The sequence below is a fragment of the Culex quinquefasciatus genome, chromosome 2, assembly GCF_015732765.1.
Source record: "Culex quinquefasciatus strain JHB chromosome 2, VPISU_Cqui_1.0_pri_paternal, whole genome shotgun sequence".
Lineage (NCBI taxonomy): Eukaryota > Metazoa > Arthropoda > Insecta > Diptera > Culicidae > Culex > Culex quinquefasciatus.
This window is the reverse complement of record NC_051862.1, coordinates 124,228,881-124,242,455: the sequence shown is the minus strand read 5'-3', so window position 1 is coordinate 124,242,455 and position 13,575 is coordinate 124,228,881. Positions and strand designations below refer to the sequence as shown.

Below are 13,575 nucleotides of genomic sequence, written 5' to 3'. Positions count from 1 at the left end.
ACTTTGATTGATTTGAATTATTTTCGAAAAATGTTATGTACAAATTGAATATTTACGGAATGGTAGGGGATCGTATTGACTGTGGTAGAGAAGTGTTCATTAAATTTTAAAATGTTTTAGAAGTTAGTTAACAATAATTAAGAAAATTTAAAAAAAAAAATTGAAAAGTATTTCAATATTCTGAAAGTGTCATGATTTTCTCTATGAAAATGAGTTCGAATTTTAAAACAGAATGCATTTTTTTTTTTTTTTTTTTGGACAATTTTCCACATTACTTGGAGAAGACAGAATTAGTTTCTAACTGGGTGCTGAATTTTGAACTGTCAAAGTGGAACCAATTTACTGTTCGCCAAAAGTGGAAAGTATTGTTGTCGACCAAAAATTGTTTTTTTTTTTTGCAAGATTTTTTTTGGTTTTTGAGGACCTAAAGTTGAAGTCAACGAATCTTAAGAACATTGAAGGCGAGATCGTCATTTTTTATAATTATGAATGGAAGTTGTTTACAGAGTCGATGTGGTTGTACCATCCAGAAGCTGTCTTAATTATTTGATTCCGTTTTCAAACCTACTGATTTAGTGAAAATCTTTTCTGTTTGTTGGATCAGCTTTGCTATAATTAGCGATGATTTTTCGCTGGACCAGAAAGAGCTGCAGGATTCCAAAATAAGCCAAGGTATTTATCTTCGACATCGCAGAATGACACTCTCGTCGCAGTTCTTCGTCACCCGTAAAAAAGAAAAACCTCTTCTAACCGAACGAAACTTGAAAACACACACAATTTTCTAGCAAAATAATGTAGAAAACTAGACAAAATAAAACGTATAACACTGATTATAAAACAGCTCATCTACCAGTAAGAAAAAAGTCATGCTTGTGCTTGAACAGCCTCCTAGTTTGTAGATGTAAACAAAGTGGGATCATTCGAAAATTACGTTACGCATTCTATTCATCACCCAGGTTTCTAAGTAATAAATTCCATGTGTTTTAGCATCAAAATAAAATCAAAATCTTCAAATTTATAGGCATTGTCAGTTGAATACAATCCATATACTATGTGAAAGGCAGGAGCTTTCTTTTAGATTTTTTGAACATTTGATTCCTGCTTCGAATTAAGTTTAAATTCAATATTAATCGATATAAAATATCGATATAGAACATCGATAAAAATCTAACTTTTAATAAAATATATCTAAAAATTAAATGTTTTTCATAAAAAAAACTTATAAACTTTTTCTTGGTACCTAATACATATTCAACGAAACAAAGTTTCAACCTTCCAAAATGCAACTTTTGTTCTGTACTCAAGTACACGTTTAATAAATTCTTAAGACAAACCTTACCAGATGAAATATATTCTATAAATAAATTGAATCTTTAAATAAATTGATTTTCATAGAGTGTCTCATTGATCCTCTCAAGTGAGCCTACAACAAGACTGTGCAAAAACTCTGACTGTAAAAGTAAGAACGATGTCATATTTTGGTCAATGTTAGAACACTTTTGTAGAAGGTAAATGCAACAAAAAGAACAAAATAAAATTATTAAAAAAATACAAAAATCAATGAAAACTAAAAAAAATCACAAGTGTCTCATTTGCCATACCATAATTAGAAAAATCACATACTTCAATAGTTATGAGTTTCAAAGTGCTAAAAACTTCCATTATACATTTACAAACTTGCGCAAGGATCTACCACTTCTGATGTTAAAAATAATTTCAAAAATTGACAAAGTGCCTCAATAATCGATTTTTTTCACTGCATTGTTGTTTTGCTTGAACAAAAAACAAGTCAAAAATTTTATCTCTTAGAAAAAAAAAATAAAAACAAGGAGACAAACGTACTCCTACGCAAGCTTTTTGTCATCGACATGCCGACACCACAACATATTTCCGGTTTTTGTGTGAGGGGGAGGACAACATATCCATTTCAACACTGCATAACAATCAATTTGTCCCTTTGTTATGCTCTCGGGATGTCGCTAGTCGGTATCAAAAAGAACGAATTTTTATTCCTGGGCGTTTTAAATATTTATCCATGAGTACTTGATATTATTTCAAATTGAACTGATTTAGTATCTTTAAAAATAAAGAATGAGTTGTTTTTATCCACTCGTGTAAACGGAAGTAGGTTACCACAGCATGAAGTAGTGGCCAGTGACCAGCCACAGATAACGAACCGGAAAACGCTCGACGGAAACAACGGAAGCGACTGAAGCTAAAAAAAAGTATTCCACTCAACCATCCAGTGTACTTCGGTGCGTGTCTGAGTATAGAGAAAAAAGAGAGTTGGAAATAAAAATGGCCTGCTGTGAAAGCTCCACCACGCACCACGTGGCCGAGGCTGAGTTGAGGTGAGCAAGAGAGGGGACGGAAGTGGCTAAACGTCTGGTTGTTATGTTCATTTCCATTACTTTTACCGCACTCGCACACACACTCATAAGTTTACCCTCTTGAAACACGAAAGCCCGCCTGTCCGCGAAGGGTTGTCAGGTGAGGAGGAGTGGGGAAATGTTTTTCTTGTACTGTTTCAATGGTCACTTAGGCAAAGCACGCGATGGGGGGCTTCTATAAAAGATGTAACAGCTTTCAAAATTTTGCATGTGCCAAGAAAAATAAATAAAATTTTAAATCGAATGAAAGGTAACATATGAAATGACGTAATATAAGGACGACCTTTCCGTTAACCATAGTGATTTACGGAATCTACAATGTTGCTTATCGCAATTGAAGAAACATTTTTCGTTTAACATGCCATTCGTGCTGAAAATGAAGGAAAGGACTATTAAATATTTAATGACTTTATAAATTTTCTCCAAGCACCGTTTCAACAAGTTTTCCTGCCCCATTGATTTCAAACAATGACTTTCGCTACAAACTGCACGCTACAGGTACTACTACTTGGTGAAGCCATCAATAAAACGTGTTAAATCCGTCGGAAATGACGCCACACAATTTGCTGCTGGAAATAATGGCAGGCTCCATTTCTGTATGCACACAATGTGCAAACACTTGCTCGATACCGCACCGAGCCTGTATTATTCCATAAAAGCTAAATGGCACGTATTATAACGGCATTCAAAAGCTCCACCGTAGTCCAAACATTAGCCCATGAAACAATGGCGTCGCGAATACAATACAATACAGTGTAGCATAATGTGGGGGTGACTTGTTGAAGCTGCTCCAGGGAAAAGCTTCTGTCAGGCTGCACCCCGAGGGAACGCAAATTAAGGTGGGTTCAGTTATTAAATGCAAGTTTTTTGCTCAGGATAAAGGGCGTTTTAAAGTTGATTTTTTGAATCGATCTTTACCATTAAAAATACAAAATTTTCTTTATTTGTTCATCGTCCAAAGTGGAATCGTCCATCATTCTATAAACTAAGTTGCAATCTTGATATCACATCCAGTTCGGTTCCCAGAAAATCCTCGCTGAGCTCTCGTGCAGCTTCTCACCCAATGAAGCACTCGGTAATGTAACGATCCTGGCACGTCCCAAACCGTCTCCTGCAGTCGTCACAGTTTCTTATCGCCGTCTGTGGAAGGATAATGTCGAGGAGAGCGAAAAGAAAAATATATTTATATTTCTCCATGTGAAATCCCATGTGATGAAAGCAATCAACCGTTCGCTTTGATTTGGTTCACACGTTTGGTGACATGGTTTGGTAGGAACCCCTTTTTCACCACCGGTGGGTGGGGGCTGAGGGGTGGGGATTATTATCCTCTTTGATAACCAGCAGCACCACCACACTCACAAGCACACACACACTCCATCCAACGTAATCATCATAATACTCACCGCACCGTCGCAGGAAACGTATTTTTTCGAGCCCAGGGATCCATATCCGCAGTTCCTTGCTCCCAGGGATCGGCAGGTGGAGCAGGTTTTTGCCTATTGGGGGAGGGAGGGAGTTTAAATTTGATGAGATTTCAGGTTTTTTTTTTTCTTCTCTCAAGTGTGATTGAGATGTGTGATGTTGAGGGATTGAATTGATATCAAATGGGTTTTTGACTGATATATTTGTCAAGTACTGTCAACAGGGGTAAAATTGGGTCTGGGGATGAGATTGGGTTTACAAACCCTTACACAATTTAGAAAATTTTCAGTTTCGATTTCAGTTAAAGTACTGATAAAAGCTTTCTTAGAATATATTGTTTCATGGACTTTTTTTGTTAACATCAGTGTCCCTTCTTGGTATGTAATATTTTTTCATGAATTCAATAGATTAAATTTAAAAACATTCTCTGCAAACTCACACGAAATCGGGAAAATTGGCCCGATGTGCGTGAAACTTTGTCCAAACGGGTAATGTTGGTCCCTGATCACGAGTCCGAGCTCAATTTTTCGACGACGTTCTCAATCCCAAGTAACATTTTTTTCCAGGAGTTCTACAAGAGCTCTTCAAGATAGCTACAGCATAGCAGTTTGGACCGCGGTAGGATAAAATTCTCTTCAAAACTTCTTCAGGAGTTTGGAAGAGTACTTGGAGAGAGTTTTATCCTACCGCGGTCCAAACTGCTATGCTGTAGCTATGTTGAAGAGCTCTTGTAGAACTCCTGGAAAAAAATGTTACTTGGGATTTTACGCTAGTTGTTTGTGAAAAAATGGGACACGCCATTTAAAAAAAAAAATGTTCTTTTCGAATTTGCAATAACCCAGACGGGTCATTTTTTCATTGAGCACAATTTTTTTCATTTTTAAATTTTGTGTTTTTTTGTAACTTTGCAGTATAACTTTAGAGTGTAAAAATGTTCTACAAAGTTGTAGTGTAGAAATTTTTTTGTTAAACCTGACCGGCTCCGTGGCTTAATGGTTACGGCTTCTGCCTCACAAGCAGAAGGTTCAGGGATCAAATCCCGGTCGGTACCTTTGAAATTTGGAATCAGGAATTGGAACATTGAATATGAACAAAAACGAAACTTGAATCAGGTGGGATTCGAACTCACACCTTTGGATTGATGGTCTGGGACTCTAACCAGTCGGCCATCTGAAGGTTATATAACATGTTGTATTCTTCTCATATTAAATACGCTCTGATCCCTGATTTGCCTGAAGGGATTGGGAGTCTTAAGATAGATCAAGGATCCATCTGGTGCTTGCTTCTATGTTAAGGCGGGGCCGAACAATGCCCAACGACCTCGGAATTGGGCCGCTAGGATCTCTGCCATTCTGAAATGGGTCGTTGGAAGCAGCGCGAGGGCTATCACCACCTAATACCCGGGACTGAGATAAGTTGTATCAGCATTCGGCTTATACAAAGTCTGATACAAATTATACTTTCCCATAATTTCGCTACCGGTTAGCGGGTATTGGATTGGACCACACACACACACACACAAGGGGTATTTTTTGTTAAACCTTTAGGGTAACCTATGGCATGTTAGGGTGGTCCAAAATATGGTAATTTTCGCAAAAAAATAGTTTTTTTCAATCATTACTCGGCACCATTTAAGCCGATTTTGGTTGTCTTGTACACAAATGAAATATGATTAGTTGGTCAAAAATAGCTTGAAGACCAAAAATTGAGCCTAACATTTGAAAAGGTAGCATGAAACTTCAAAATGCCGTTTTGACAGTGTCTAAAAATATTTTTCTCGGATTCCCGAAAAATTTTACGTAACATACTAAAAAATGGGAGGAGTTCATCAACAGGATTCCGAGATACCGTAAAACGGGGTGATTTTGACAAGTTTGTGATTTTTCTGCAAAATGAAGAGTTCAAATTAAATACGTATGGAATGCTATGGAATTATAATGACCATGGTAGAAAAAATTAAAATTAAAAAAGTTCTTCAAGAAGATTTTTTCATAAAATTTTGAAAAATTTAAATAGTGAATTTACTATAATTGAGAAAATGTTGGAAAAAATCATAATAAAATTATTCGCAAAGTGTCATGATTTTCTCAACGAACATTATTTCGAATCTGAAAGCGGAATGTATTTTCGGATTCTTGAGACAAAGTAAAAATGAATTTGTAAATAATAAATATCATTTAATTTTGGAACAGAACTCAAAATAATCTTCAAATTTAAAGGCATTTTCAGTAGAACTAATTTCATATAAGGTTTGAAAACTTTTGATTCGTGCTTCAAATCCAGTTTAAATTACAATATGAATCGATAATTTTTTAAACCAAAACTAGTTTTAACGAATTTCAGGCAAAACTGTTACGTTTTAACAATTTTACCTAAAATTCATATGTGTTTTGTTAAACAGCTAATAAACTTAGTTAACTAAAAACACATACTAATCTTAGCGATGGTACATTTGACGTATAATTAATATTTGAATACCTTAAATCTAATTCTAACAAGAAAAAACTATGACTATTGAAGTCACCCCGGAATTCAAAATAAGAATTTTCAACGCTATTTCAGCTATTTTTAAAGCACTATTGAAAAAACTTTTTTTCAAAGATTGTTCAAAAATTGTTTATTCGTCAAGCTTATGTAGACTAAATGGATCTTGTTTGGCCTACCCCCGTAAATGTTTATTAAATAATAATCTTGAGAAAAACTTTAACAGTTGGAAAATATTCCAAAAATAAATTGAAATCCTATTAATGTCGCCAAAGTTTACGGTATGATTTTTTCAAAATAAAAACTATACTATAAACTAAATATAAAAATTTAAATTACAAGCCATGCTTTCAACATTAAAATGAAAAATTGTTTTATAATTGAAACGAGCCCAAAAATTATTAATTTGATAACCAACGCAGAAAAATAAATTTATGCTGATCACAGTTGATTGGGCTTCTTATTCCTTCTTATTTCTTTGACGTTTCTTAAAAAAAATTTGCTCCCCGATTTTTGGAACATAAACTTTGATAAAGATTTGCAACAGCTTTACACAAATTCCACATAATTTCAAAACCGTGATGAATTAGATTTTCATGATCAAATCACTATCATCAAATAAATTTCAGACGAAATAAATGCTGAAGAATGTTAAACTATTCACTATGACATAATTAGTTTTGAAATTATATGGTAATAATTATCCTTTAACCGACACTTCTGCCCATTGCATTTATGATCTAAACTATCACTTTTTTTTTGTAAATAAGTTTAAGATTCTAATTATTTTCATTTTTTTTTCTCTTCCAGGTTTGTTCATGACTGATAAAAACTCAAATTCACAGCATTAAGGATGATTGTGTAGTAAGTAAATCTATGCCTTAACTGATTTGATTGAATTTTAATAATTGCAACACTTTATTTTACTCACATAAACATACACCAATGCATCGGCACAGCTCGCCGACACCAACAGCAGTGCCAAAAGAACAAAAACGGTTTGTTGCTTCATTTCGTCCACAAACAAGAAAGGACACCTCCTAAAGGACTATTAATTGAGAACCAAAAAAAATATAGTACAAAACTGATCGCCTGGCTGCCTTCTGATACACTTCTTCTTTTTTCTCTCCTTGCGCCCTGCTCGAGAAATTAATTGACACTGACAGCAGGTTGGGAGGGATTTGAGGCTTTTATTTAGTGCGCCCCATCAGCTCCATCAGTGACACTCACTGCGCTCATACGAAGGATATGACAAGAGAGCAATGAGCCCAAGAGTGAGCAAGTTCAGTTGTTTTTGCTGTAAGTGTACTTGACTACTAGTTGGGACGGTGCTGAAAAGAGTGAGTTTTGTTTGAATAAATATTTGTTTGGGTTTGAAGTACTGATAAAGAATGTTTGTTTTGAGAGGAAGTTGATATTGAACTTGTGAAAATGTGATAATCATTAGTACTTTGTCGTGATACCTTGTTTCGTGTGCAAAAATATTACTTAAACAAGAATAAATTATTTTGTTTAAATCAAAATTCTTAAAAATATGTTTATTGTTCAGATTTTTTCTCAAACAACTATTCTTAGAACTCAACAATTCACAAAAACAGAACTGAGAACAAGAATAATTCAATTTGAAAAAAATAAATATGCTTGAATTAAAAAAAAAACAATTTAAAGAACTAATAATAGAAGGAATGCAAAAACTCACAAAAACAGAATCAACAATAAATTATTTTGAAAGAATGGAAGAACTTACACAATTTTTTCAACAAGTTTAATAAAGGAATTCATAATTCTAAGAAATATATATAAATTTAGAAAAAGTTTTTTTGCAAAAATAATTCTTAAAAAAAAATAATTAATTTAGTCAGCTCAGTCTTTGATCTAAAATTTTCAATGGAACTGTTTAAATATGCTGCTTGAAATAATGAACATACTATCGAAAGTAAACTTGACACAAGACAATTATTATCACAGAAAGAAGAATAAATCGTGTTGAAAACATATTAACGCCTTGCAATATATTTGAACTATCTCTTTGGCTCACAGAACGTCTTTAAGGGGTTACATACATGTAGAAAATCAAAAATAATTCATTATGCTGAAAATTTATTAAATCCGCTCAAAAGATGTTTTTAAAAAACTCCTGAAAGTTTCATGAAGATATTCCATGATAAAACAAAGTAAGAGACCATTTAAGTCAGGGGTGCTCAAAGTTTTTGGAGGCCGGGCCAAATTTGAAGCTCAAATGAGCTTGCGGGCCAAACTTACAAAAAAGGTTGTTAAAAAAAAATTACGTTATTTTGATGTAAAATATTACATTTCTGTTATTCAAAAAAAAGTCTATTCAAAATAATAGAAACCACAAAATAACGGGTTTTTATCGGTATTGTTAATTTTGTTGTTTCTGGTATTTGAAAAAAAAAAAAGTTTTTAGCTGAATGTACTTGTGTTTTAAAAAAAAATTAAAGTTTTGTTTTTATATTTCGAAAATGGTGGTGACATTACGTGTTGAACAATTTATCTATAAGTTAAGTGTGGCTAATGAAAAATCGTTGAGAGCCAGAATTTCAACATTTCAATGAAAAAAAAAACTTTTAGAAAAGTTTTAAGCTTCCGTATAGTTAACCTGCAATCATTATTTTCAAAGAAAAGCGAAAAAACATTTATTTATTTCATCGAAAATTCACTAAAATTCAAATTATTTTTAATAAACCCAAACATGCTCAAATGATTTTAAATGCAAAGGAATGCATACTTAATTAATTTCAGCTGAATGCACTTAAATTTCAATTTTTTAAGTTTTTTGAAAATATATTTTTGCTCCTGGTTTTTCGAGCCATTTTTAAATATTTTTGCTCCTGGTTTTTCGAGCCATTTTTTTAATAATGGTGGAGGGGTGGGTTGATCGACGAAAGCTTTGTAAAATATTTGCCGCAAACTTGATCCTCCGATTTCCACATTTTTGTCAGTTGATAGTCAATCAGATTCGTTATCTAACTGTAATGAGTTCGAAACCCCAAAGGAAGTGCAATGTAAGTTTGAGGGTCAGTTCATAAAAGGGTCACCCGGGCAGACGGTAATAACAAAATTCATGCCATTTCATAACAAATACTGTTAAAATAACAGAAAGTGTTATAAAATCTTCATGAAAAATCCATTTTTGAACAAGGGTTTAATAACAGATTAGGTTATCATAACAAAATTTGTTGTTAGTCTGATATTGGTTGAAAGCCAAAACAACTTTGGAATAACATTTTTTGTTATGGAAGAATACCTCCAACTGTTATTGGGTTGATCGGATTAGTTGTTAAAATAACAAAAAATAATAACAAAGATTTGTACGAAGAATAACTAAAAAGGTGATGAGTCTGTTATTACAATAACAATTCAATAACAAAAAAATCATAACGACGAATAACAAATCTTGTTATAAATAACATAAAATGTTATTGGACTAGTATTTTCAAATATCAAATAATGTTATTCCCAAGTTTACAGAATGCTACCTAAGTCAAACTTGAAGGTTTTTTTTTATATTTCTAAAAATGTTTGGTGAAAGTTTTGACGATATTTACAAGTTTCACTCACATTGAAACGTGTGGAATTGTTTTAATTATAAAATATTTTGAACAAATTATTTGTATCCTAAAGTGGGGATCAAAATATTGATAAATCATAAGTTTCTTTTTATTAGCAAAAAAATAAAAAAGATTAGCATATAAAAGCTAAAAAAAACCTTAATTTTGAAAAAGTATAAAATCACTTTACAAGTGGTCAACGGGCTATTTTACATGATCATTCAAAATGGGTCCGCGGGCCACAAAGTATCACCTCGCGGGCCACGTTTGGCCCGCGGGCCATACTTTGGGCCATACTGTTCGTGCTTGAAAGAACCAAAAAATTAAAAAAAGATAAATTATAGGGTAGAGCAGTCATCAATGAGAAAAACGAAGTTGACTTTATAGCTGTCGGCCACCATTGCTAGTACCAACCACTAGTGTCTTCCTTTTTATCTACAAGGACTTCGCCGCCCTGGGCTCCTAAGTGTATGAAAGTATGGCACGGAGCGACGGCGCCGAATACCCATATTTACACAAAGAATTTTAGAGCGCCCGCCGCGGGATTCGAACCGGCAACCTCTGGATTATGAGTCCAGTGCGCGGTCCGATTGATCCACACGGGCGGGTCATCAATGAGACATGGGGGAAAAAATATGGAATTTGCGAGGAATTTTGAGGAAGAAAAGCAGGCTTTAAATTTTTAAATGCGGCTTTGGTGGCTCTTCTTCGACTTCTGAGCTGTGCAAACTGACGAATGACTCTAACAAATCGTTTAATCATGTGCTCATTTAGAAGAGCTAAATCAGCAACCAAGGAAGTTGTTGTCTACTGATTCCAACATTGTCAATCTTACGGACCCAATCCTGTAAAAATGTTGTACTACTATGTTGTAAATTATTTTGTAGACAGTAGTTTAGGGAATGAATAACAAATTTGAAGTTTTCAAGGTACTATGATGTCTGTAAAAAAAATCTTGGTGCAAAAGCTCTGGTTGATGTGCACCATTAAAAAGTTGCTCCGTGTACATATTTTTGTGAAATTCTTTAATAGAGACTCATTTCAATGAAATAGAATGAGAATCCACCCTGATAAGAAAGAGTGTTCTAGATTTTGATGGCCTTATCGGTTTGTAAATATTGCTCATTCGCATTCTTCTTAAATTGGGCATCGTCATGCCTTTAATGGCGTTTAGGGTAAAATGAGCAACTCTCAAAGATTTTTTTAAATGTGCTGAAAATTGCCACATTTTTTGTATTTAGAACCCCCATTTTTTTATACAAATTTCTGCAATGCAATTTGTCCATTTTACCCCTGCAGACATCATCTAAATCATCAGCAGAATGTTTAGTTTCATTTTGACGTCAAGCAGCAAACTTGTGAAAAAGTTTCTTAGATTATTACTCGTTTTTGTGTCTACTTGAATATGTCGTCTTTTTTTTAAATTTGAGGTAAAAGTTACAACTTTCCTCGAATAAGTTTCAAATATTCTCTAAAATGCCTGAAACACAAGCAAAACAGTGTAAAACCTAATGAAAGCGAGAGTGATGCCAACGAGCTTGAAAGTAATTAAGTTTTATTCGCCTCAATCCCACATTGTTATCGCCGCTCACCGGGTCGCAGACAGTTGCGGCACTTCATCGTCTGTGGATCCCCGACCCGGCTCGGTGTTCGTTCACACGTGAGTCATCTTGGGAGATAAATTTCACGGTGAAAAATGTTCAAATCAGTTCTGACTTAAAATCTCATTAACAGTAAAAAAAATAAGTAATGTGAATTTCGTGAAAAATTACGACTAAATAAGATGAGTTATTATTTTTAACTGTGTAAATGCAGACTTGTCACTAGAGACCCAGTTCTTTGCTACGTTTTGTACATCTCACTACAGAAACTTTAGAAGTGTGTGTCCACGCGATGATAAAGAAGTTGTTTATTCGCTGTGAGAGACAACGACCACTGAAAGTAGCAGGACCACGTTGTTCTTCTCTCCATTAGTGTAATGATCTCTTAGCTCATTTAATGCATATTTGTTTGCATAATGTTTTTTTTTTATTTTATATCAATCAATCAATGTTGAATCCTAACCTTAGATTATCCAATGTTTCGATTATCGGAAGGTTGAAATCGGAATTTAAATTTTGGTGAGTCTTGACTGTAGCAATCAAATTTAAACCAATCAAAATATTCAAATCTGACATTACTTTTACTACCATCTAATATTCAATTGCGCCAAAAGAATATAACACCATCACCATGCGACAGCGCGCAGCAGTTACTTGTTTTGGAGAAATTGGCTCCATCAACGCCTACGTAAATACCCGGGGAGTCCCCGGGCTGGGACATGGACCGATGGCGATGTTGTCTTTGCAAAAGTTCCTTGAGAGAAACGCAACACGCAGTAGATTCTACCATGGCTTCTGTTCGGGGATTTTATCTATTGGATGGGGATTTTGTTTCAGTTTTCTGTCGAATGAGATACTTGCTCTTGAAAAAGAAAACGGACATGTTTGGTTTTCAAATGAACGCACTGCAGTTGAGTAAATGTTATGTTCGCAACGGAATCAACGTCGTAATTCATTGATTAACAAATTTGACGAGTATTACCTTGCATCTGCTTTGCATAAAATTGTTTGTTTTAAAACTGATGAAAACCAAGTTTACATTACAGTAAAAAAGTAAATCATTCCAAATTCTAAACAGCTCAGGATTGCATAAGTGACTCATATGTATATTTATCACTTTTGACAGTAAAGAAAATGGGAATATTTGTTACTTCTAGAAATTATTGGGTATGCCAAACCTTGCAGTTTTGTTGAAAATATCATAATTTTATCTCACGGTCTTCACCTTATACACCTAATTTAATCGAAAACATCAGAGCAAACACTCATGTTAATAATGTTCATTGATCTTATAGAGCTCTGAAAATTAATCATTTTCATTTTCGGAAAATGGATGTTTATAAGTCCAACATCAATTATCCGAAAAAAAATCTCAATAGATTTATTAAATTTTCTCATATACGAAATTTTAAGATTTTCTGCAAATAACTATAACTGAACCATCAAGTCCAAAACCAATTTAAATCAAAAATCCCGACATTACTTTTCAATAAAACTTAAACCTTAAAACTGATGAACTAGGGTTTTCTCCGATGCTTTTGATAAAATTAGTTGTAGGTGGCGCAGTTGAAATCATCATTATGTTGAAATTATCGACAAAATTGCTTAAATTAGATTTGGTTTTTCGCATCGGCAGCCAAATCTAAACACTATTTCAGTAAAATTCAAGTTCCAGAAGATGCGTTGGAACATCCTCTACCACCTGGTGCTAATATCTCGTTTTTGCCAAAAGTGGATATTAGCCATTTTTTCAATGGTGGGCAGGTATGCAAAAATGGATTTTTCAAGAATATTCCATTTAGTTTCTGTTATTTTAACAGTGTTTGTTATGGAAATGCTATGGATTTTGTTATTACCGACTGCCCGGGATAATTCTCTCGGCCATCTCGAACTGTATTCTCTGAGACCGTAAACGGTACCATTAATCTACCCAATTTTGGTGTAAGCATCTCAAAGTTAAAGTTTTAAAAAAGTGATAAAGAGTAAAACAAAAATCAGGTAACGTAAATTGTCAAGATAATTTGGCTGTGATCAATGTAAAAAGACGTTACCAACAACTATAATCCTCATCTACCCAAGCGTACTACATTGCCAATCCTAAACAGC

The 13,575-nt window shown here is 33.9% G+C and overlaps 2 protein-coding genes across 3 annotated transcripts in view; one reads left to right on the top strand and one right to left on the bottom strand.

The window, feature by feature from the left end:
• LOC6048798 (probable G-protein coupled receptor CG31760) overlaps positions 1-13,575 on the top strand; it is a 191,818-nt gene that overhangs the window by 46,065 nt on the left and 132,178 nt on the right. The gene's annotated exons all lie outside the window — the stretch shown is intronic.
• LOC6049442 lies at positions 3,329-7,469 on the bottom strand. The gene is made up of 3 exons (XM_038253568.1): positions 7,228-7,469; positions 3,794-3,886; positions 3,329-3,530 (listed from the first exon to the last, which is right to left on the bottom strand). Exons 1-3 carry the CDS (start codon positions 7,306-7,308, stop codon positions 3,447-3,449), a joined length of 258 nt encoding a protein of 85 aa, XP_038109496.1. The 5' UTR covers positions 7,309-7,469; the 3' UTR covers positions 3,329-3,446.

Excerpts from the sequence above, each read along its gene's own strand:
- LOC6049442 (XM_038253568.1), bottom strand. The coding sequence starts at position 7,308 with ATGAAGCAACAAACCGTTTTTGTTCTTTTGGCACTGCTGTTGGTGTCG. Across the intron at positions 3,887-7,227 it reads ATGCATTGGTGTATGTTTAT|GCAAAAACCTGCTCCACCTG; the intron begins GTGAGTAAAATA and ends CTCCCCCAATAG. Across the intron at positions 3,531-3,793 it reads ACGTTTCCTGCGACGGTGCG|ACGGCGATAAGAAACTGTGA; the intron begins GTGAGTATTATG and ends ATCCTTCCACAG.